Raw genomic sequence first — 25,842 nt, 5'->3', positions numbered from 1 at the left:
GTCTGTCATAATCTTCTTCCTCCATCGTATTCTGCTGTTCTGACATTTTCTATGCAGGCAGTGGGAGTGGCTACTCAGTCCTAGATTTCACACAGTTCTCATTGGGCCTTTTTAATTAATACTAGCAGTGCTTTTATTAACGTCTTCTTCCACTCCTCCCGGTGGCAGCTGACTGTTTAATTACAGCAGGAGGCTAGCTGTACCCGCAAACTGGGTAGGAGAGGGAAGGGGGGGAAAGGATTGACATTCTCGTGACATAACTTAGAGCAATGTTTTGAATATGACTATTTTATTTTTTTTATGGATTTAAACATAACTGGGTTGTAGAGAGCTTTCAGGTGTATAAATGTATATGTGTGTGACGACCCGGCTCAAAGCCGCAACATAAAAAAGGAGACGAATACCAGAGTATGGGTGAGAAGAGGTTTTATCTTAAAATGGAAAACCAGGTTTGCTAAAATGGCTGATGCCACCAAGGCAAAGACAAGTGAGCTCCCCGGGGAGTTCCTGGAAAATGGGACCTGTACTCAGCAAAGCTCACCTTTCATAGAGGATGATGATATTATTATTATTATTATTATTATTATTATTATTATTATTATTATTATTATTATTATTATTAAGTGTCTTTTTGCTTCTCTGCTGCAGCAGACACTGTGTATTTGGAGCTTAAAGATATGATGGTTGTAACAAGGGAGGGAAATTTGATGCTTTAAAACGCCATAACAAGCATTGTTTGTTGTTTTAAGCCAGGGGTAGGCAACCTTTCTGATGGCAAGTGCCATCTAAAATTTCCTCAGAAGTCAGTTTGCCATATGATTGCATTAGCAATAAATTTAATAACGCTCTATATGAAGAGTTACACACTATATAGAACGACTTTATAGAATTATATTTGTTTGCAGATGTTGGCAGCTATCAGCGAATAGTTATCAGCTATTTTGAAACAAAAAAAATACACTTTTTATCCATAACAAGAACTCCATAACAGCAAATGAACTGTACAACAGAAAATGCAAATGCTATTTATGGTCTCCTCACAACAATGATAAGAAAAATAAACTGAGCCAATATGGCATGTTTGTTAATACACATGTTAATCTGATCTCTGGTCCAGCATTCAGACGGCTACCTGAGGAAACTCTTCATGTGAGAGAAAATCTGCTCACACAGATGTGTAGAGCCAAATACTGTCAATAAGGCCTCTGCAATGTTCTGAAGACAGTCAAACTTGTCAGGTAGTGATGTGAAAATGCAAGCTCCATGAACACGCACAGCTATGGATTCCAGCTGCTTCAATGTTGCATTAACTTAAAATGTCTGGCTTTTGTTAAATAATTTTCTGAAGCTTACAAACAAAGTTTTTATCTGACATAAAATGTATAGAAATCATACATATACCAACAAGATTGTACATCACTGTCACAACAGTGTTTGTTTTCATTCAAAGGCTTTATGGCTTTAATACCTGGTGGGCCGGTCTTTAGCCAAAATGCCCTGAGCACGACACGCAGTGAATTAATCTGAGACGGTGCATTAAAAAAAAAAAAAAAAATGGCCACGCCAGCAGTGTACATCGCAAATCAGCTCGCATAGACATATTAGTTGTGCCGCTTCTTAATGATGGTATCTTAGCTAACAACCCCAACTACCAGATTCAACTTGTAATTGGCTAAAAATAATTTAGTCTACTGGTGAGGGGGACGTTGTTAGCTTTCCACATTCCGACACCTCAAAAGCTTCAGGAGCTTTCCGCTCAGCACAGCATCAGCACCGTGGAAATACACGGATACATCCGAAGAGTCGAGACAGAATTCACAATGCATTTTTGGGAATTTCAGGTGTGTGGACCAATGTTTTCTTTTCTAATCAAACCAGAAATCTTTAATGAGCAGGTGGATAATTAAATGAAAATAAAGTATTTTTTGTGCCCCCCCCCCCCCCCCCCCCCCCTTTCCTCCCTGGCAAAACTTTGCTAGACCCGCCCCTGCACAGTTACCAGCTGTCAGCTACCTAAAAAAGGATCCTGGGGTTATTTGTCTCTCAGAAACAGTTCATAACTTCCCTTCACCTCATTCATGTCACCTAAAAGGTAAACCTGTTTCCCCGTCACCTGTTCAGCTCTGATGATTCAGTAAGGACATCTCCTGGTTTCATCTTCATGTTTCCCTCTCACCAGATAACCAAACCATATCATGACCAGCAGCTTTTTTGCAGCTGTGGCTCCAGCAAACATCAGCTGATAGTAGAAATTAATATTAAATAAATTCTAACAACAGCTGATCAAGCTTAAACGTGCTGCTGTTGTTTAGCGCGACATCCGCTGGTTTCCGCTTTCTGGCGCAAAGTGAGCGATAAACAAACGAGAGAAAAGCCGATCAGCTGATCATTGATCAGTTTCATGATTGAAGTAGCAACAGGAGAGAGAGGGGGAGAATGAGAGAAGAAGAGGCAGCTGCAGCGTAACGACAGAATAAGTCCAGCTTTGTCTTTTTTTTTTTTTTTTTTCTATTCTAGCTGAAGTACGGGACAAATCGTGTTTCTTTTCAGCTCAATACGAAACGTGTAATATTTTCTCTGAATATGGGACGATTCCGTTTTTACGGGACGGTTGGCAACTCTAATAATTAACCTTATGAATAAAATAAAGTTCACTATCAGTAAAATCATAGCACCCACCCAGCTGTATAGAAACTCCGTCATGCTATCTAGTACGCAGTACGAGTTATTGTAACTGACTATAAAAAGTTAGCACAACGAAAATAAACTCCACCTAAACTTGGTTAGTTTAGACTGCAGGTCATAAATTCTTACCTGAAGTTCAGTTCACCTGACACTCGGACCGGCCCCGCCTCGGGTCTTTCCTCCTCCTGCCTCCCCTTTCCCTCATCCACCTGCTGGCCTCCACCACTTACTAATGTTACTGAATCTGTGGAAGCTCCGCCATAACCACCACCAAACAACTGAGTTATTTTTAGACATCAGCCAGCATCTGGCCAATCCACCACCTTTCATTGTTTATACCGTTACAAAAAAAAAAACAAAAAACATTGGCCCATAAAAATGAAAATTCACCATCGGCCCACCGAGCAAATGCCCGGTATGCCCGATGGCCAGTCCAGCTATGGTCGTGCCATCAGTTAACCCTGTTAGAGCTAGAGCTGTGGGCTCTAGATATGAGATCCATGTAACTGATCATTAAATGTTCTTTAACCAGCAAGTCGGGCTGCTCGATTATGGCAAAAATTATAATCACGATTATTTTCACTGAAATTGAGATCTCGATTATTTGACGATATTTATTTAACCCTTTAAGACCTACCATAGAACCAAGTCCGCCAGAGCTTATATTATTTTTTTACATGTTGTAGTGCAATTTGTGGGAGCATTTCAAGTTGCTATACATCAATACAACTATTATAGCCCATATTTTAATATGTATGCATTAAGTCCATAGTAACTACATTAATTGCAAAAAAAGTGCAATAAACTACAAAAAAATTGAAAATCGTTTTTGTTTTTTTACATATACTTCTACTTGGAGAAATTTTAAGAGGTTTATCCCTCAAAACTTTAAATACAAAAAAGTTGCAAAAAATAGTTTACAACAACAGGAAATTTATTTTGAGTGTCTTCATAGTTTTATTTTGGAGATGCAGCAATTTTTATATACTGCAGGAAAAAAAAAACAATCCTATGATGCAAATTTGCAAAGAAAACAGCACGTGCATCAAAATAAACTATTTCCAGCAGTGCAATTCGAGTTCTAAGCATCCCAGAAACTATTCAGAAAAGTCAAACATGACTTATAAAAACACCAGTATAGGCTTTTAAGGCCTACAAGTAAAAAACTATTTTCCGTGAAAATGGCGGACATGCGATAGTTCGCGCTGACGTCTGTTTCAGTGTGGGAAGTGTTACAAACAGCTGATCAGATCGGCAAAGCGTGTTTCTGGAATATTATGTTTTTGTTCCTGCAAGCGCTTTTTATGCAATTTTTGCAAAGCTTTATGTGGAAGGAAACCGTGACCGAGGACAAGCTGATGGCATGAGATGCAAGTACAACTCCTCTGGTTTCATATGCAAAAAAAATTATTGCGCTAGCTTACACGGTTCCGGTTCTATAGGGATTTAAAAATAGTTACACAAAACGGAGCGTGCAGCTCTGACCGGCTTTAAAGGGTTAACAATAACAATGTATTGGATAATGACTTTAAAAAATAATATAAAATAGTGTGCAAATACTGATAGCAGTGCAAATGTTTGCAATATAAGAAATAAATGAAAAATGTAAACATCTATGTTTAGTGAACTTTGCAGTGTTGCTCTGGTGCAGCTACACCGTAGCAAAGTTTACACACTGTGTCTACTTGATCCACGTCTGACTCCGCGAACCCATAATGTTTCCACACCACCAACGGCAGTCACTCTCCTCTCCACATAACTTCTGCTTAGCTTTCCGAGCTTCCCTCGGGTCCTCTTCTTAATTGTTGTGACGCTGTTCGAAATGCAGAGAGGTGCGCTCGATTTGCCACACGGAGCAGCGCGAGAGTAAAGCACGAGGGAGGGGCTAATAATCGGCTCAGTCATTTTTAATGATCATTGAAAGCCCAGATCGTAATTGTGATTCAAATTCGATTAATTGAGCAGCCCTACCAGCAAGTTCCTATATACAGCAACAAGCATTAGTACTTCAAACCCCCCATTTCACTGCTAATGTCAATGACATTACAGGACCTGTTTTCATTTATTTATTTATTTTTTTACCAGGCTATAAACACAGCATTTTAAAATGAATGTCTAGGGGCACTTACTCTTTTGGAGCCAGTCTCTAGTGGCCACACAAGGAACTGCAGGTTTTGGCACGTCGTTTTTCTTTTTTAACCCTGGAGGTTGCTCTCTGTGGTCCTGACATTTTCTGGAGTTCATGTGTGGAAACGTTTAAATGGTATTGTGAACAAAGCCTTAAACCATTTTTTGTCACAACTTATAAATTATCTACTTTAACTTCTCCATAGGGAGCTTGTTGCTTGAATCCTTTATAAACAATAAACCAAAATAGTAAAAAAAATAATAAAAATTAATAGCACATAGCGCTGTCTTTTTATTTGTTAGAATATCTGTCTGTCTTTGTCCCAGGGTGGTTAACAACACTTGGCTGCTCCGCTGTCTCAGACTCACTTACTGGCTGGTTTTTATAGCTGAACTGCTTGGTAGTCATTTTACTGTCCCAGCAGTAGTCTGGGGCTTCTGTGCCAGTGCTGAGTCATAGAGCTTCAGTTACCACAAGGAGGTTGGAGGAGGGGGAGAAGAGCTCGAGTGGAGGAAGGCCATTGGCAGAGTGCTGTCTCACTGTCTCAGCACTCCTGCCCCAAAGATAACACCCAAGAGCTGTCACAGCCCCTCCCTCCCTACTGTTCTCATTCACAATTCCTCAGCAGGAAGGGAGATGGGAAACGGCACATTTGGCTGGGAACAGCTGAGATGTGTGGGAGCTGTCACTTCACCAGTAATGAAAACAAACTTCATCATTTTTCTATCTTTTCAGTATATCAGGTTGTATACCTTTGGGGTTTGGTCACGTCAGGCTCTTTCATCTTGAGGTTAACACAAATATTTTTCTGACATTTCAAAGCTAACAAGCCTAGACGAGCTCTTCTTCACAGGCTGGCCTGAGTGGGAGGAATCAGGTGTCCATTAAAAACAGCAGCTGTGTTTATCGGGAGAAAAATGAATAAGTCAGATATGACAGAAAGACAGACTGTTTGTCTCTGTAATGTGGGAAGTGTAATGAAAGATGTTCAGGCACCTGGAAAACTACAAACTCTTCCTTCTTCTCTTGTTCTCTTCGTGGCTTGCCTTTGCAGATAGAAGCAATGTCAGAAAGAACAATTTACATTGGAATTAAGCCAGAGCACTTTCTTATTTTATGGAAATCAGAGAAAAAGTGTGGTGAATCCTGAGGATGAAGTGATTTTTGTGATGCCTGATTGACAGATGTAGATTAGCCGTGCGCAGGTTTTGTTCTTTCTGATGCCTTAATTGGATGAGCACTTCAATGTACCGACAGTATGTCTGCAGAAATTTACCTCAGCTTAACAGGATGGATCGAGGAAGAAAAAGTTCTTAGTTAAATGCACAAAGGAGTCAGATGTTTTTCCTCTTTGAAACCCTGCTCAGTCCCCACTCCCTCTACTTCCTGTTGTTCTTATTTTTCTTCAGCTCCTGAAAACCTGCACTTCTAATTAGGGCTGGGCCGTATCATACCGTTCACGGTAATACCGGTATAATGTTGGGCAACAATACGAAAATGAAATATCGCGATAGAATATGGGTAAAACGCGCATGCGCAGTGCCTTTGTTTTCATACGCACATGGCGGGAAAAGCACGGTGGCGACGAAGAATTAGAAGGGCGAAAGCGGATCGTTGAATGAAACGGATGAACCAGAATTGGTTTGTAAAAATGCGAAAACTTCAGTGGTGTGGAACTGGTTTGGCTTTCGTCCGTCAGATACACAACAAAGCACTATTTTTGGTTGAGCATGCTAGCGGGCCGTCGTTATTACCGTGTTTTTTGGAAAATACAGTGCACCTAAAATCAATCCTTTGATTTTTCTGAAAATCGACAGTGCCCTTTATAATCCCGTGTGCCTTATGTAGGAATTCTGGTTGTTTACTGACCTTGAAACTATTTTATGGGGTACATGGCACTCGAAAATCTGGCAAATGTTGTAGTACGACTTTGCTAAGCTACAAACCCGCACCGCTTGATGGATTGTCAGAGCATTACGGCTATCATAAGGAGGAGCCTTGCGGAGTGATACATACTGTGCTTCAACATAATATTACCGTATTGTGTGTATAACCTCTTTTTAAGTTTTGTGGATATTATACATGGTTATGCTGAAGATATGTCGGCCAATTTCCACTGGAAATGCCTTTTGGTTAAACTGTCAGCAAGAATTTTGCATTTGCACTGTTACATTTTTATATAACTTTAATGCACATAAAAAACAGCTGCTTGTTTAAGTGAAAATACATTGATGGGTTTTTTGCACTAATAAAGTTGTGGAGTTGTAAAGTATTTTGTCTAGTGTCAATTATATCGTCAGTTATATCGTTATCGTAAATTCGTACAATTTTCCATTGACAAATACATTTTTTGTTTCTCATCTTAGTTTCTGTCCTTCTGTTTCATTTTATTCTTTTTTGTTTTTTTTATTTTCCTGGTGTTTGTCCCCCCCCTCTTTCCTCTCATGCAGACACACACCTCATGCCTGTCAGCTCTTCTCTTTCTGCTTTTTTAGACACACTCTCACTCCTTCTCCTTCTGTCTCTTTCTGTGGCCTGACCAGCTGGGTGGAAAGAATCACTTGTTTATCTCCCCTGCTGCCCGTCAGGGGCTTTTGCTTTGCTGCCACCGTTGCCTAGCAACTGCAGCAAAAGTCGGCATTGGCTGCTTATACAGAGACTGTGTGTGTGTGTGTGTGTGTGTGTGTGTGTGTGTGTGTGTGTGTGAGAGACTCCATGTTGACTCGGCAGGCTGAGGACAGACACGCCGCTCTCACCACTCCCTCGGCGCAGAAGTGGTCGCCAGCCTTTGTGACTCCAGAGTAGGCACACTTACACAAACCTTAGCAGTGTTTAGTGTAGACACACAAACACATGGTACAAACAAGACTGGGACTTCCCGATCTCACAGTCTGCATGCCACGAGCCACCAATCCACATTTTCACTAGTGATCAGCTGATTGTCTTATTCAGTGAAATTTTCATTCCTTGGATGAAAATATAATTTTGCTTCTCCTTTTTTTTTTTTTTTTTTTTTTTTCCCTTTTTATTTTGAGTTTCAAGATCATAAAAATTTGTTATTACGATTCTAACCGTGATCATGGTGATCTGTGGAATCAGTGACTTCTTTATGTCTTCCTGTGTTATGCTCACGTCTCATATATACAAATATTTGCTCCATGTCCTTTTCACTTCTACTTAAGGTAGCTGACAGAATCACCTGAATATAAGTACAGAGTTAGCGCCGAGCATATACTTTATATAAAAGATGGACTTAATGGCATTTAATATGGGAGTCTTTGATCGATTCTCAAACAGCCATGACACAAACTGCAGTTCTAGCACTTGGATTATTACAGGGTAATCCCAAAAGTAAGCGCTAGATTTAAAACATGTGGGGATCGAGCTTTTCAGGCACTGGCACCTAGGCTGTGGAACTCTCTGCCGTTGTCTTTACGCTGTCTAGACTCTACTGACTCCTTTAAAAAGCAGCTGAAGACATTTTTATACAAACGGGCTTTTAATTAATTTAATTAATTTTTACTTGTATGTCTGATCTTACTGTAAAGCACTTTGTGATTTTTATCTGTGAAATGTGCTATATAAATAAATTTTACTTACTTACTTACTTACTCTCCTTAAAAAAAAAAAAAAGAAAGAAAGAAATACAAACAACTGTTTATTTTTTATAATATTGACATCATTTCAAATGTTGAAGAATTATTTATTTTTCTACATTATTGCCATTTCGGCCGATGCATTATTTGTAGACAGTGTTCCAGTTTGACAATGCCCATGTCATACCAGCTCACCGCCATGTCCTTCAAACAAACGTTTTTCAAATTTTTTGCTTTGCCTAATAAAGAGCAGTAATGTACAGTCCAAAATCAGCTGTTTGACTTTCTGCTTACGAAAAGACTTTGACAATCAGTGCCTCACAGGCACAGTTTTGTTTAAGTATTTCTAGCAATCAAGTAATTGATAAATCCAATAATTGTTGCGTATCTAATCATTGTTAATGGGAAACAGTGCGGGCTTACAAGCATCATTGTAAACACATCCATATCTCCTGTCACTATGAGTAGCTCTGCTTGTATGAGCTCCAGCACAGTAGATGCCTGATTCTGGCATGTTCTGAGGATCTCATTGTCTTTCAGCACCACGTTCCATCTTGCATCACCCTCCCTTTCCTGTTCAGATGCCCTGACATGTATCTTGGTGCAGAAAATGCTGGGAATATTTCTTTTGCTTTTTTTTTTTTTTTTTTTTTGAGGTGCCATCTTGGGGGGTCTCGACAATGGTGCCCCGAGGACTGCGGCACTGCATCATACACAGCATCTGTCAAACACAGAATGAGGATGGAGACTTGGCAAGCTGTGGGTATATGTGTGTGGGGTAGAGGAAGAATGCCAGAAGCTCCCCTTTTCACTCTCCTCTGTTCTCCCTGTGATGATTGTGGGGAAGTCTCTGGGCATGTGCAGACACGTCTGGGCAAGAGTCAAGCTCTTGCTCAATGCTGCCTCCTCCTGTCCAACTGCCTGTCAGCCTGTCAGTGATGCAAGATAAGCAGACAGAAAGAGGCTTGGCATGGATGAGCCTTACCACCCTCTGCCTTCGTTGTAAGTTAATTTTCACACTGCTGTTCTTATTCTCTACGTGAGGCTTAAGACAGCAGATAAAAGCTCTGGCCCAGGCTGATAATCGCAGCGAGAGAATGAATCGGAGCATCTGCAGTACAGATCACCTCTGATAACTTCAGTGTGCTTGTCAATGATGGAGCAGCGTTGTGTCACACCGTTGGGTCAGCCGGCGCAGAGCTGCAGTATTCCTAACTTCACATCGACCTCTGTGCTGCACTCCTCCCACACTTTTCCTGTCTTTTTCTGTGGAGTTTTTCAGCTAATTAGCTGGATTTAATAAACTGACAAGGAAAATGTTTACATATGTCAGTACTGAAAGCTGTTTTCCCTTAGACTCCAATATTACTGGAAGTGTTTTTACAACCACAGCTCTCACTGTCTGGTGGCCTTCAGATAGGAGATTTAAGGCAATTCCACATTGGCTTAATTTTTTTTTTTTGCTAGAAGCTTTGTCCAAGTTTTATACTGTCTTTGGTTTTATCCCAACATTTTCTTAAATGATACAATTATCAGCTGTAATGAAGCAGTGCAACTGCTAAGAATAAGAGCTTGCATAAACACCATCACCACAATTGAGCGCTGGCACTGATTGGACACTGATCTTCGGATTCCCAGAAGAGATATGAGCTGTACAGAACGTATTTCTAATGATCAGCAGCTTACATTATAGTCTGATGTGCATTTCGATGTAAGAGACTTGGAAAACATGATAATTAATTGTAATCCTGCTTTAATAGAGTTTCTTATTGCGTTGCAGGCCAGAAGACGTGTCTCCACCTCCACGGTGTGTTCCCCTACATCTACGTGCCGTACGACAACTATGGGCAGCAGCCAGAGCGCTACCTGCGGCAAGTGGCCTTCAGCATCGACAGGGCCCTCAACGTCGCCATGGGAAACCCCACCTCCAACAACCAACATGTCTTCAAGGTGGTGCTGGTCTCCGGCATGTAAGTAACTTGTGTTTGCTGTGTTGTACCGACACAACTGAGCTGAGATTTGCTTCAGAAAGCAGCTTGACTGCACACTTTGGTAAAGGTTGTTGTTAAACACAGCCTTTCTGAAACAACAAAGGGTGTGTGAGCCAACAATTGTGACTTAAGACTTCTCTAAACACTCAGTTTCAGATATACGTATTCTAAGTTTTCATGTCACATTATTGCTAATTCAGTTACTCAGACTCTCGTCAGGTTCAGAGTCCACTTTAAGATTGTGGTTTTAGCTTTTAGAGCTCTGCATGGACAAGCACCACTGTGCACCAGAGAACCTTTACTTTCTGTGACCTGTCTATATGTGTATGTATACATTACTTTAACATGTGTATGTGATGCAGGTTTACATATTGAATGCCTTTTTTTTTTTTTTTCTTCTTTTCTTTCAGGCCTTACTATGGTTATCACGCCAAGGAGAAGCTCTTTATGAAGATCTATTTATACAATCCTCAGATGGTCAAGAGGTAAGGATCGAAGCAGTTTAATGTGAGCAGAGATCATCCCAGCCTCCTGTTGTTTGAATGCCACACTGTGCGCACGAGTCTGCCACCTTACTAAACTGAAATCGATCGCTGCGTATTCAGCTGTACTCATTGATTGGCTGAGTGTGTGTCCATGCATGAAAGCACACGGGAAGACTGAATTATTTGCCAGAGTGATCAGTGTTGGTGTTGAAAGTGTGAGTGGAGCTACTGATTTGAGGCTTGGCAGAGAGCGAGTAACTCTGTTAGAGAGAGAGGGACAGGCTGGAGGAACGAATGATGTATCGCTGGGAGGGGAGGGGTGGGGTGAAGGAAGGAAGGTGGAAAAGTAGACTGGCCTTGTATGTGTGTAAGTATGTTTAAGGTTTGGTTGCATTTTTGCCAGATGTCAAAATAAATTTTTTTTAAGGTGAAACTGCAAATTTTATTTGTAATTACATGTATGTTTGGATGTGAATATATATATTTAGGCTATACCAGACCTTCCCAAAGTGTGGGGCCGGCGCGGTATGAAAGGGGGGAAAAAAACAACGACAAAAAACAACGCTTGGACGCTGCTAGCACGGGGCGCCTCCACAAACGCAAAGCAGGAGATGAAGCATTGCTGAATATGTTTCCAAACCAACTTCATTCTAAGCCAAAGACTAGAAAATATGGTGAAGCATATCTGCCCTTTGGCTTCACCTGCACAAGTGCCAAGGTAGGTCTCCCCTGCAGAATTGGTTTTCCCTTCGTCGAGAGCACGCACTGGGCTCTCCAAATCAGGGACAAACAGTATCCCACATTCTTGATTTTTAGTTCACAAACACTTGTTGTAATGACTAACTACTCCTGACATTTTGGAGATGTTAGCTCTTTATACAGTAAAGTTACAGCGGGATATAAATAATATCAGGCTGATCCTGCCATGATTTGTTCCCCCGGTTCAAATCGCGGACAAACAGGATCCCACAGCTGTTTATGTTTTTGTTTTTAAACCCATTTTGCACAGAGAGACATTTTTTGAAAAATGTATTGATAGCAATGTTGAATATTATTACACAGGAAAAAAAACAAATTACACCATGACGCCTCTGCCTTTCTAAATGGAGGGACAGTAACTGCATGTGTAAGCGTGTAAAACCTGAAGATAGTCAGATTAACAGTATTTTGTCTCTATCTGCCATTCTGCAATTCATGTCATGTAAACAATAACGTGGCGCACAGCGTGACGTGAAAAAAGGCACATACCTTTAACGTTGCGTGACGAACTCTGTATTCCTCGTCCACACGTAAACGCAAAAAAAGGAGTTTTAAAAAATCTCAGTTTTTGGTGATTCGAAACGCCGTTTACGTGTGGACGAAAGGTCCAAACGCATAGAAACAGCTGCGTTTTCAAAAATACCCGTGTAGGTGCGGACGTAGCGTAAAAGAGTTAGTAGTTTATTTTCTTACTACCTGTAATTTATTGCAGTTTACTTGTATTTGCTTAATTGTTTACTAAATGTTTGAGGTGTGAAATAAACCGCAATGGAGCAAAATATGGGCGTGTGTGGTTGGAGGATGTGTTTGTGCGTGCGTGTGCGCTCACGCGCGGGGGGGCGAGCATTTTTCTTGTAAAACAAAGAGGGGCCTAGCGAAAAAAGTTTGGGAACCACTGGCTTAGCGTTCATCCTGGGTTCAAACCCACTTGGGGTCTTTGTACAGGGAGTGCAGAATTATTAGGCAAGTTGTATTTTTGAGGAATAATTTTATTATTGAACAACAACCATGTTCTCAATGAACCCAAAAAACTCATTAATATCAAAGCTGAATGTTTTTGGAAGTAGTTTTTAGTTTGTTTTTAGTTTTAGCTATTTTAAGGGGATATCTGTGTGTGCAGGTGACTATTACTGTGCATAATTATTAGGCAACTTAACAAAAAACAAATATATACCCATTTCAATTATTTATTTTTACCAGTGAAACAATATAACATCTCCACATTCACAAATATACATTTCTGACATTCAAAAACAAAACAAAAACAAATCAGCGACCAATATAGCCACCTTTCTTTGCAAGGACACTCAAAAGCCTGCCATCCATGGATTCTGTCAGTGTTTTGATCTGTTCACCATCAACATTGCGTGCAGCAGCAACCACAGCCTCCCAGACACTGTTCAGAGAGGTGTACTGTTTTCCCTCCTTGTAAATCTCACATTTGATGATGGACCACAGGTTCTCAATGGGGTTCAGATCAGGTGAACAAGGAGGCCATGTCATTAGTTTTTCTTCTTTTATACCCTTTCTTGCCAGCCACGCTGTGGAGTACTTGGACGCGTGTGATGGAGCATTGTCCTGCATGAAAATCATGTTTTTCTTGAAGGATGCAGACTTCTTCCTGTACCACCGCTTGAAGAAGGTGTCTTCCAGAAACTGGCAGTAGGACTGGGAGTTGAGCTTGACTCCATCCTCAACCCGAAAAGGCCCCACAAGCTCATCTTTGATGATACCAGCCCAAACCAGTACTCCACCTCCACCTTGCTGGCGTCTGAGTCGGACTGGAGCTCTCTGCCCTTTACCAATCCAGCCACGGGCCCATCCATCTGGCCCATCAAGACTCACTCTCATTTCATCAGTCCATAAAACCTTAGAAAAATCAGTCTTGAGATATTTCTTGGCCCAGTCTTGACGTTTCAGCTTGTGTGTCTTGTTCAGTGGTGGTCGTCTTTCAGCCTTTCTTACCTTGGCCATGTCTCTGAGTATTGCACACCTTGTGCTTTTGGGCACTCCAGTGATGTTGCAGCTCTGAAATATGGCCAAACTGGTGGCAAGTGGCATCTTGGCAGCTGCACGCTTGACTTTTCTCAGTTCATGGGCAGTTATTTTGCGCCTTGGTTTTTCCACACGCTTCTTGCGACCCTGTTGACTATTTTGAATGAAACGCTTGATTGTTCGATGATCACGCTTCAGAAGCTTTGCAATTTTGAGACTGCTGCATCCCTCTGCAAGATATCTCACTATTTTTGACTTTTCTGAGCCTGTCAAGTCCTTCTTTTGACCCATTTTGCCAAAGGAAAGAACGTTGCCTAATAATTATGCACACCTGATATAGGGTGTTGATGTCATTAGACCACACCCCTTCTCATTACAGAGATGCACATCACCTAATATGCTTAATTGGTAGTAGGCTTTCGAGCCTATACAGCTTGGAGTAAGACAACATGCATGAAGAGGATGATGTGGACAAAATACTCATTTGCCTAATAATTCTGCACTCCCTGTATGTGGAGTCTGCATGTTCCCCCATTTTCTCTAAGAACTGTTGTTTCTCCTGCCTTTGGAAAACATGCAAGGTTAATGCTGCCGATGTTAGCCCCGGACACTCTTGGAAAAGAGATTGTAAATCTCAAGAGTTTCACTCACTGATTAAGTAAAGTTTGATTAGATTAACTACCCATTATTTCCAGTAGTTGTCATATTCAAACTATGTAAGAGGGGCCTGTATGGAAGCCTTTGTATAGACAAATCAGTAATTCTCTGTCTTCGTATGACTGAATGGTAAAACTTCTAAACATTTAAACTTTTCTTGCGGCTGTATGTGGACTAAAGTGTATATGAAGATGTAGACATTTTATATTAAATTAAAGCATGCCAATAAACTAAAATTCTGGGCCTAAGTGAAACTGAATTTACTAGCCCCACTTTACATGTACTTGGAGCCTGTCTCAAACATCAATGTGCTTGATTTTCTGAAGCTTGTGTAGTTAAACATTCCTAATTTCACAGTGGGGTAATGTAGATATGAGCCAGTCCTTGACATTTTGGCCTCTGCTGTGCAGCTTGATAAAAATGTGGTATGACATCTCTGTGATCTCTCTCTCATCCTCAGAGCATGCCCTCAGAGCAAAAAGGAACAAAATGATTAAGCTTTGCTGAGAAAACTTTATCAGATACAACTTGTAGCAATCCTTGATTTCAAGGCAGACCGCAGTTGTGTCTGGTCTCCACCAAAAACGCTTTCTCTCGAGCTGGGGGAGCATTTGTTCAGTTGTGTGTAAGCGGTTGAATGTTTTTTCTTTAAACACCAAGTGGCACATGTATCTTTTTATTTTAAATGGAGCAATCTGTGTTTGCTGCAGAGTGTGCGAGCTGCTGCAAAGCGGAGCCGTGATGAACAAGAGTTACCAGCCTCATGAGGGCCACATCCCCTACCTGCTGCAGCTTTTCATAGACTACAACCTGTACGGCATGAACCTGGTTAACCTGGCAGCTGTCAAGTTTCGAAGCAGCCAGAAAAAAGGTAAGGGATTTGGACAGGGAGAGCACAGATTTCCGATCTTGTCTTCTTCTCTTTTTTTGTTTGAGTTTTCTGTCAGTTTTTTCTTCGTGCCTTGTCATCAAAATCTAATTTTAGCATCTGATTGTAGTACTGACCGATAAACATTTTCCTCATACTTGGAAAAACCCATAGATTTAATCTGACACTTACCCTCGTGTACTTTAGGATGCAGGACAGGCTGCTCTTTTTTTTTTTTTTTTTTATCAGTTGGCAGTGCCTTTTTTTTTTTTTTTTTTTACTCATTACTTGATTGTTCCCTCATTGCTCGGCAGGGATGAGAGCAGGCCAGGGAAGGGTTGCCATGCCTTATGTCATATTGAATTAGTCTTGATCTCCCCTCAGCCTCAGGATGCCTCTGTTGTCTTTTTCTCTGTTTTCATCCCTAATGTTGTCCTCACGTTTCCCTTCACGTTTTGTCTTGTGGTCTTTGCTCTTTTCTCTCTCTTTCTCTCTGAACTTTCTTTTTCTGACCTCTTTGTCTTTCTTTCTGTCTTGTTCCTTTCGTTAATGGCCAAAGGTGAAATACAGAGGACGCATACCTCCATATGAAAGTAACAAGTGGAAAAGTATGAGGACAGGAATGGCAAGCAGATACTGGGGATCAGTAGCCCGCAGTCTCAGACTCTTTATTTGTCTGAGCTCCCTGTAGCCTGTGGAGCCGTGTCACATCTACAGAGTAACAGATTAGACACCTGCTGCAGCTGCTCTAGGTTTTGGCTCCTGTTTGATTTATAAGGTGAATACATAGCAGAAGTTGGATGTGACAGTCTGTGAACAAGCAAAACATGGGAGACACTTTTCATGCTGTCTTTATCTAATATTAGCCACACTGCAAGCAGCTCTATAAAAATAAACCATTTACCCTGTAGAATTACAACAGGTTTGAATGATGTTCATTGCTTCTGTCTTTCTTTGTGTCTTCTTACACATGAAGTGGCGTTTGACCAATGTGAAAAACAGTATTTCCTCCTTTTTCTTCACCGGCTACCATCAAGTTTGTAGTTTACTTTTGCCATTATCCGCTTAGCAGAGAAGTACACAGCTGACTGATGTGGCTGTTTAATTTAGATAACATAAGAACCAGTTTCCTGTTGGGTTCTGCAGTCTGCATCGGACGACTCGGGGTGAGCATTTTCACTGCCACCATGATTTTGGTTTTTTTAACATAAATCTTTTTATTTATATATTTTGGGAGCCAGAAGTGACTATTTGGATGACAAGGTGGTGACCTACGTCTTCAGCTACTGCTAGTTATCTTATCAAGCTACATCCATAAAATGTACAGGTGCATCACAGAGACACACATACGTGCTAATTATTGCTAACTAACAGACTAATGAAATAGAATTTCACATATTAAAAATGAAGCACAGAGGGCTGCTAGCTACAGCTTTCACCCAGATTATAAAATATTATACTGGCTTCTCAAAAGCTTTTAATGCTGTAAAGTTTGAAAACTTTACATGGGTGTCTATGGGGATTGACTCAGTCTCTAGTGGTCATTAGAAGAACTGCAAGCTTTAGAAATTTCATTAGCTTAATTTTTATAGCCCTCTATTTGTGTTGGCAGCAAGGGAAGGAAAAATTCCCTTTTAACAAAAAGAAACCTGTGGTGTGACCAGGCTTGCAAAACAGCGGTCATCTGCTGCAACAGGTTCGGGGTGAGAGGAGGGAGACGGGACAGAAGAGACACTGTGGAAGAGAGCAGGAGCTGAATAATATCTAGTCATCAAATACAAAGCGGTATATAAACAACTAAAGTCTGAAGAACCAAAAAAATGTGTCATTCTCCAAAGCTTGTGGACCTACATGTATCTATGATTTGTGCTACAGTGAGCTGAACTCTTGATATCTCTGTATTGATCTGCTTCACGTAACCCCTGGAGAGAGGTGGTAGTGTGTGGGCTTGAAGCTCAGCAGTGTCTTGGACCTCACAGTGGTAGTGTCACGCTGGGGGTTTCTCTTCAGATCTTTGGTGAATCTTACCCAACTCCTCTTGCCCCTCGTAGGCACTAAAACCCCTGATTGCCAACTCTGTTTGATCTGAGTTTAGGCCTAAACTCAGCCTTCTGGTCGTCGTGCCCAATCAGACCTCTCTCCACACTCCCAGAGAGCATCCCGCCCAGCAGGACCACCTTCACTTGTGAGGCCATTAAAGACTCCAGACAGGAAATTCCACACTTGTTCTTTTAATAAAGTTCTTTTATAGAAGTCCTCACGCCTGACTGTCCTCCAACAAAAGCACAGTTCCCGTGTTTGATCCACCTCTACACTGATGCAATCAATGGAAAAGGGCTCCAGTGTTCCCCTTACAACAAAGAAACCAAAATGCTCCAATAATGGGTACACCAGTTTACATTTTCTGCTCCCCTCAATGTCCAACTTGAAAGGAAGTTCCTAATCTGGGATCAAGCAGCAGAATAATAATAGACTGAGCTGGTAAAATGGGCCAATTCAAGATAAATGAAACCCTTAGTGTGTTTTGAAGTCCATTCAACAACTTGAACACTCTGGCCTCCTAAATACTGAGATTAAAAAGTGTCACAGGTACCAAAAGAACTCTCCATGTAACAAAACAATGTTTTATTGTGCTTACCTTTGCTGCATTAAAGAAAGGAGGATAATCATGATTCATTATACCTCAGATTCTCTAACAGTGTGGATCGCAGTTTAATTGCTAAGAAATGGCAGCACTGAGCAGTTAATCAATCTGCATGAAATGAAAACCCTGTGGTTATCCAAATACTGTTACTGTGATCCTCTCATGTGCCTCTTATGTATATCTCTGTATATGGTTAACAGATGAAGCGAAGGCAGACCCAGAAGGATCGGCGTTCAGGAGCATCAGCCCCTGGAAGGCTCCCTGTACGTCCAAGCTCAACGACAGCACCATAGGAGGCACATTCGTCCGCTGGGAGGGGAACGCCATACCCAGGCGAGTCTCGCCACATCTTAGTCTAAGCAGAATCTGAATGCACTGTTTTTGGCTTATGTCTGAGCTGCAGTGGATATTAGTTCTCCGTAAAGATAATTGAAAACCAAAATGGTAGCTTGTTTTTATTCATTTATTCCCCCCCCCCCCCTTTTTTTTTTTTTTTTTTTTTTTTTTTATGTTCACTGACTGTAGCTCTTTAGTCCTGGATGAGGTGGAGAGGCAGAGCACCTGTGAGCTGGAGGTTGATGCTGTTGCTGTGGATGTTCTCAACCGCCTCGAAATCGAAAGTAAGTTCACTCAGTATTGCAGCCACAAACTTAAGAAAGCAACGGGTGGGGGAATGTGAAATTCAAGTTAAAGCACAGAAGAGTGATGGACTGCTCTGACGGCTGCCACACATCGAATCTGTTATCAGCCCCAAATACAAACATCGTGGATCTGACCTAATCCGTCCAATCACAGGGGAGCAGCTAGACGTACAGAGGATGGGATAGAGGGTTAAAACGAACCAGGGACAATAAAGACAGATGCTGTCATCTGGCAAAGTAATGTAGTGCCAGAGCAGATGCAGCTTTTGTTCCTGAAAGATTTGTTTTAATCGCACACATCTGGATCTGTTGTTTTAGCGTGTGAAAGAAAGAAAGAGAGGTCATTCTTGCACTTACAATCTGAGCGGTGCCAGTTTTGCTGAACGTTGTGTTGTCTTAAAAGCAGTCCTTCCATCTGGGCTGTAAAGATGCTTTGAGTTTTATCATTGAAATCAGATGGGACCTAACAAGCTTAAACCACACAAAGAATCTGTCTTAAAGTGAAAAGAGAGGCCGTGATAGACAACAAGTGCGTGTGTTCTGCACTTATGAACTATTACAGTTTGTAAAGCCAGGGCTTTTTCTCAGGAACTTTATTTTCCTGGGAGCTAGAAGATTCCTTCTAAGCTTTGCTTGTGTCTTAAAAACAGCAAAGATTAGGCAGATTAGGACTAGAAGATTTCAGAAAGTTCTGTGGAAAGTCCTAACAATGTGACTGAATGAGAACTGATAAGTTTAGATGTAAGGGTTAAAGAGAGAGTGGGGCTTGGAGGTGAGGTTAACCATTCTCTGGAAAAATTATCCAGAGAATCACTGCTTCACCCTATTAACATAATATTGGTATATAATAACTGGTCTGTGGGATGTGTAGGATGTGTATTGTCAGGTGCAAGTTATCTGTGTGTTGATAAAGCTGTTATTGTGATATGTGTGTGTAAAGATGCCCACTGCTTTTGTTCTTCCTGCTTCCTATTTTAAGGCTGCAGGTTTTGGATGAAATAATGACTCTGCACCTCATCTTCTTTCCACATTATTTCTTTAATTGCGGTGTTGGAGCTGCATGACTGTGTAATGACTGCTATACAGACAGAGCAGAAGTCCTGCTGTGGAAACATGTGCAAAAAACTATGCAGTAGTTCTTGCAGTTAAAAATAACTTTATGAGTTGATGTTGTTAAGCACAGCTTTATATAAACACCGTGTTTGAGGGTACAGAGTTTGAGTATTTTTGTGCTTAATTCTCCATTTTTTTCCAGATCAAATTGGCAGGAATCCTGGCCTGCAGGCCATCTGGGAGGATGAGAAGCAGAGGAGGAGAGAGAAGAACCAGCCCTCCCAGATTGAAACCCCCGAGTCACAAGGTACAGGCATTCACCATGGAAAATCTTAGCTTTGTCTAAGTCAGTCTATGGTTTTCTGTTTAATTTCTCTGCGATCTGGGAATAATGGAAAATGTATGAGTATGGTTAACTGTATATAAAAGATGGTCATAGTCACTATGCTGTCACCCATTCATTTCTTAACTCTTCAGTTTCACCATTTGGGTCATTCCCATTGGTTGTTTGGAGCCAGAAGTGACTGTTTTTGGAGCTAGCAGGCTTGGTTATCAAGCGAGGCTCATAAACTGAACGCGTGCAATGCACAGGGACACAAATCTGCTCATTAGTGCAAAGTAAAACATATTTTCATGAAACAAAGCAGGCTGTGTTGTTTGTCAGGTGATTCCATTATCAGGCATCGAAAGAACAAATGTGATGTAGAGGTCCAGCAAATGGAATTGGCAGAGAGCTTTTGGCTAGACAGACTTCTGTTGGCACACTTGTCAATAACAACAGCCACACCTTATCAGTATTCAGTTGGATTAGTTTTAAAAAGAAAATCACCCATGCTGCACCCAGCATCTGATCTACTTCTTGAGGAATTGCCCTTTTTTGGCGATTCTTCCATTCCCCAGAATTGCTAGTGCTGAAAGCGTAAACAGTGCCTATGCTGGAACAGTGTAAGAACACAGCGTATCACAGCTTAATGTTTATGGAGCTGCATAGCCACAGACTTTGGCCATGTGACACAGTACCCATGCTGGCTACTGCCCTCAGCAGCTGCAAAGCGAGCGTCAGAAGTGACCCACGAAGCAGCAGGAGAATGCAGCCTGGTCTGGTGAATCACATTTTCTTCGACGTTATGCCAAAGGCCGGGCGCACGTCTCATTTATCTGGAAAGAAGAGCTGGCCTGCATGATTCGCTTTTAAAGAAGGCCAGTATGATGCTCTGCAGCGTAATACTTACTAAACATAGTTACAGGCCACCTACATCATTTCACCGACGCTAATCTAATTGATGCAGAGGTTTCAGCAGGAAAATGTGCTTTGTTCATACTGCTCAGGAATGGTTTGACCAACATGACAAATTGTAAATTAACTTTTGAATTTCTCAATTCAGAGGAGAGGAGATGTTTTGAAACGTTGATTTGGATGCAAAATTCTTCGGTTCTAATGTGCGGGGAGTCTCATTTCAGTGGCGCCAGTGTTTCTGGTTACTGTGAAAGAGTTTTGAGAATGTCTGGAGGCAGTGTAGACTGTGGCTCACTGTGTTCTTCTATCATGTTATGCTTCTCTTTGTCCAACTGTGGCATCTGTCTTAGTTTTGTTAGAATTTTCCATTACCTCCACAAGTCATAGTTATAATTCAAAGAGCTGTGAAAGCACTGTCTTTAAACTGCAAACCCTTTGAATCTTGCCAAAGTCTGATTCTCCCCGAACACACACACACACACACACACACACACACACACACACACACACACACACACACACACACACACACACACACACACACACAGCTGTCATGGAAATAGGCTGCCAAATAATCAGAGCATGGCTGCACTGTGACAAAAAGTTTCTCAGGCCTACACCCAAGCACATAAGCACACGGGGTTCCCAAGCTTGAAAAGTGAAGAGAGAAGAACTGAGATAATGTCCATGAATTATAGCTCCTACAAAACAATTTACAATGTGCAAAGACAAAAGACTATGGTATGCAGAATTAAGGTCACAGTTTATTACAGACTGACAGTAAAATTACCCAGCAAAACAGCAGCATGCTTAACAGCTATTACTGACCACAATGTTTTAATTGTAGCGAAGAATTCTATGTCTGAAGAATGTTTCTAAGCGCCAGAAAGTGCAGTGTTGAAATTGCTTGTCTGATGTGTTCCAGATCGTGGGTTTGTCACCTCATCAGAGAGTGAGAAAATCTTCATGAAGAGAGTCGAGGAGATCCTCAAGGAGAACGAGTTTGATGTGTAAGTTCATTCTCCTTCCTTTGATTTATCTTGGTAGTGCCAGGGTACATGATATCTGAAAGACTGCATGAATCTTGATCTTTAAGATTGTTCACGAAGAAAATTCATAATCACATCACATATTAACCGTTTATTAACGCTTCCACTTCGCTTAGAAGTGCTGTAGCACTTTGTGTATATTTTGTACCGGTGTTAGGTACACCTGTACAGCTCATATGGCCAATCACATGGCAGCCTTTTGTCACGTCTCACTCCTCTCACTCCCCTCACTCACAACCGGGCATGGCACATGGCTGCCCCTCCCTGAGCCTGGTTCTGCCAGAGGTTTCTTCCTGCTAAAAGGGAGGTTTTTTTTCTTCCCACTATCACAAAGGACTTGCGCCTAGAGGGTTGTCTGATTAATGGGGTTTCTCTGTATTATTGTAGCATTTTTACCGTACAATATAAAGCGCCTTGTTGCATGCAGGCATAGCTGAACTGCTGAAATTCAAACTGGGCATCAGAACAAGGAAGATGGGCTTTTAAGTGATGTGGTTGCTCTTGGCAGCCAGGCTGGTCTAAGTATTTCAGAAACTCTCTAGGGTTTACAGAGAATGATCTGAAAACAAGAAACTGTCCAATGAGTGGCAGTTCTCTGGTTGCCTTGTTGATGTCAGAGGTCAACGGTCTGTTACTACTGTAGAAACAAGCAGTGGTGTTTTCATGATGCACAACCCTGTTAATATCCAATATGTGCCTTTCTCCACTAACACCTACTAGGCTCAACTTGGTTTTTCTGTTTTCCAATAGGTAGATGTACATTTTTATTTTATTTTTTTAGTACCAGTTTGGCCGGGGTTCCAAGTGAGCTCAGCCGAGCCACAAATGTGATATCACTGGATAAATTATGAAAGCAACTCTTTCACGAGAATCAAGTCAACCATTTTTGAATCCTGGAAAAGGCGACACACAAAACCAACACCATGTTCTAACAATGAGGTGCAGACTTTTTTGTGCCTGATGACAGTCCAAGAGGGAGTTAGACTATTGTTGTGTTATTTGTGTCAAAAGCAAATGACATCACTGGACTTTGAGGCCACCTTGCCCACCCATGTTGAGATGGTATTGAATTGTAATGAAAAACAACCGAAACAGAGTTGTGGCGAAACGATTAGGTGCTAGAGGAAAAAAGGCATTGTGTCCCTTCTCACGTGATGCACTGCCTTCAGGCTTGGAAACGGGACTCTTGGTAATTTGCATCACTTGTGTTATGACCCCCTTTACACAAAACCTGCATTTAAAGTTTGGAACAGAAATTGGTATTCACTGTCTGCAAGTTTGAGGTCTATGGTGAAATGGCCGAGATCACATCTGATCTGTATGATGCATTACTCGCTCTTTGCCAGATTCAACACAGATGTCCTAATTTTGTTGTGGCATGACAGTTCTAAAGGGCCTTTGAAGTCAGTGTGGGCATGCACAGTGTTCCAACATGATTTTCTCTTGCACAACTATTTTGTTTGCCTTTCTTTTATTTGTTTATCTCATTTTCCTAGTGTGAGAGTGCTTATTTTGACTTTATTCTTTTCATGTTAGGTTATGGTTTGTTGTTTGTTTGTCTTATTGTCATTATTAAAAATTTAATAACTGAAAGTCAATGTCCCATATCCGTCATGAAATTTGGAGTAACTGTCACAGAGTTGGAGTTTATGCAAGAGAGTAACAGTGTTTGAAAATGGGGACAAAATGCTCCCAGCCTTAGAGAGCAAAGTCTCCCATAGTCTGGCAGCCCACATCAATAACAAGTTGTTCTTGTTTTTTAGTTCTTTGTATTGAGCTGTAATGAAGTTGTTGTGTGTCCTCATTTTCTTTCTGCCTCAGTGTTTTTCTTCTCAGGGCAGAGAGCGAAGCAGTAAAATCAGAGATTGGATAAAATGGGGAAAGTGAAATTGTAACAGATGTAGTGGAGAAAAAAAGGGAGGGGGATGGTGAAACAATCGCCAGATGTACAGCTGGAAAGTATTTCCTGTTATAAATAAAGTACAGTTGACTCGACTGTGTGTGTGTGTGTGTGTGTGTGTGTGTTGCTGCATCACATCCAGATGGCTTCCATTCACCAACCCCTGATATCAGACAGGAACAAAAGGGAGGGGGGAGCAGCGCAGACCTTCGGTGTAGAGTCGGCCTCGTCTTAAGTGATGGAGCGCACACACACAGAGTTGCCTGGCTTCTTTCCCAATACCTGGCTGTCTCAGTCACCCTTTCTGTTAATACTCTCACGCAGCCTATCACTTCCTGTCTGTTGGCTCTCCTTTACTCTACTATGTACTGCTAATATTGCTGCTTTTTGGAAACATCTTATTTCCCTTTACTCATGGTTTTCTTTTAATTCAGGGATTTTGTCCAATTCTTCAGCTGTGAACCTTTGTTTTGGCAGTTTCTACAGCCTCAGTTATGGACACATTTTTGTACCTCTTATTCATCCAGAACCAGTCTCTCATGACACTCTCTGGTAGGCAAGTGACCTTCTGGGCTTCCCTGATTTTGGATTCCAGCCTTCTCCTCCATGGGAGGGCTTTTATATCCGATTCTATATATAGCTCTTTAAACCTCATTTTGGTTGGAAATGTCCTCCCACTCGATTAACCTTTACCCTGTTCTGCCATGCTCTTCATACAAGGTCATGTGAGAATAGGTCAGTGTAATGAAGGTCATCTTCATTACTTAACTGTATAAACATGAGTAATTTTAATATTTATATTACAGGAAAGGGCACTCATACAAAAGTTTGTTTTTATTGGTTTTCCTTGTGGGCAGTCTTCCAGCTGGTACCGTTTATGTCTGCCTAGGAAAAGAGATTTCAATTAGTATAGAATGTTTGGTTAAGCTGGTGGAAACCAGTACTTTAACACTTACATTTTGGATGAGATTGTCTTACCTTTGTTTTCTTTTGATGGTGTGCCAGCCACAAGAGTCCTCAGGCATCTCGAGTGCCGTTTTAAAGGTTCCTGGTGCTACCCATAGCTATATTAGTTTATTGTAGATTGTAGTCGTTAGGCCAAGTGGGAAATATTTTATTTACTAATTGCAATTATGTTAATTATGTCTACAATATTGATTTGATATCAATAAAGGTTATTACGTAAGACAGTTAGCACTGTTGCCTCACAGCAAGAAGCTCCTGAGTTCAATTCCACCACCTGGCCGGGGTCTTTCGGTGTGGTGTTTGCATGTTTTCCCCGTGTTTGGATGGGTTCTTTCCAGGTACTCAGGCTTCCTCACACAGTCCAAAGACATGCAGTTAGCGCAGTTAGGTTAACTGGTAACTCTAAATTACCCATAGGCGTGACTGTGAGAGTAACTGTTGTCTGTGTCTGTGTGTTAGTCCTGCGACATACTGGTGACCTGTCCAGGGTATACCTTGCCTCTCGGCCTAAGACAGCTGGGATAGACTCCAGTCCACCTGCAACCCTGAAAAATGATAAGTGGAAGAGAATGGATGGATGGAACCCCAGATCATTGTATGACTTGAGGACCAATTAGCCGCAGTCTATAAAAGGCTGCTAGTTAACATCAGAGGCTGTTACAGGAACCATGTCCCACCCCTGGCCTACACTCTTTTTTTTGGAATTTTAATGTTGGTGAATAAACACCAACAGGTTTGTCTGCACTTCATCTCTGCCTCAATCCTCCTCTTTGAACCCAGCTCCTATAGGCCATCCTAACAGTCAGGTATTGGTATGGGGAATTTACTCCAAGTCAATTGGATGTCTTATTTCTAGCCTCCTGTCTATGCTGGTGCCATATTGTTATCTGGGGCGATCGTGGCTCAAGAGTTGGGAGTTCGCCTTGTAATCGGAAGGCTGCCGGTTCGAGCCCCAGCTTGGACAGTCTTGGTCGTTGTGTCCTTGGGCAAGACACTTCACCTGTTGCCTACTGGTGGTGGTCAGAGGGCCCGGTGGCGCCAGTGTCCGGCAGCCTCGCCTCTGTCAGTGCGCCCCAGGGTGGCTGTGGCTACGATGTAGCTTGCCATCACCAGTGTGTGAATGGGTGTGTGACTGGGTGGATGACTGGTTGTGTAAAGCGCTTTGGGGTCCTTAGGGACTAGTAAAGC

General features: G+C 41.6%; 1 protein-coding gene across 1 annotated transcript in view; it reads left to right on the top strand.

The window, feature by feature from the left end:
- rev3l (REV3 like, DNA directed polymerase zeta catalytic subunit) overlaps window positions 1-25,842 on the top strand; it is an 86,594-nt gene that overhangs the window by 33,579 nt on the left and 27,173 nt on the right. Inside the window, exons 2-8 of the mRNA XM_014410346.4 lie at window positions 10,190-10,379; window positions 10,811-10,885; window positions 15,007-15,167; window positions 18,009-18,141; window positions 18,334-18,428; window positions 19,705-19,809; window positions 21,665-21,749. Of these exons, the coding sequence (XP_014265832.2) occupies window positions 10,190-10,379; window positions 10,811-10,885; window positions 15,007-15,167; window positions 18,009-18,141; window positions 18,334-18,428; window positions 19,705-19,809; window positions 21,665-21,749 (844 nt within the window). The remainder of the gene's footprint in view (window positions 1-10,189; window positions 10,380-10,810; window positions 10,886-15,006; window positions 15,168-18,008; window positions 18,142-18,333; window positions 18,429-19,704; window positions 19,810-21,664; window positions 21,750-25,842) is intronic.

Source organism: Maylandia zebra, linkage group LG15 (genome assembly GCF_041146795.1).
Source record: "Maylandia zebra isolate NMK-2024a linkage group LG15, Mzebra_GT3a, whole genome shotgun sequence".
NCBI lineage: Eukaryota > Metazoa > Chordata > Actinopteri > Cichliformes > Cichlidae > Maylandia > Maylandia zebra.
This window is presented reverse-complemented; position numbering and strand designations above follow the sequence as displayed.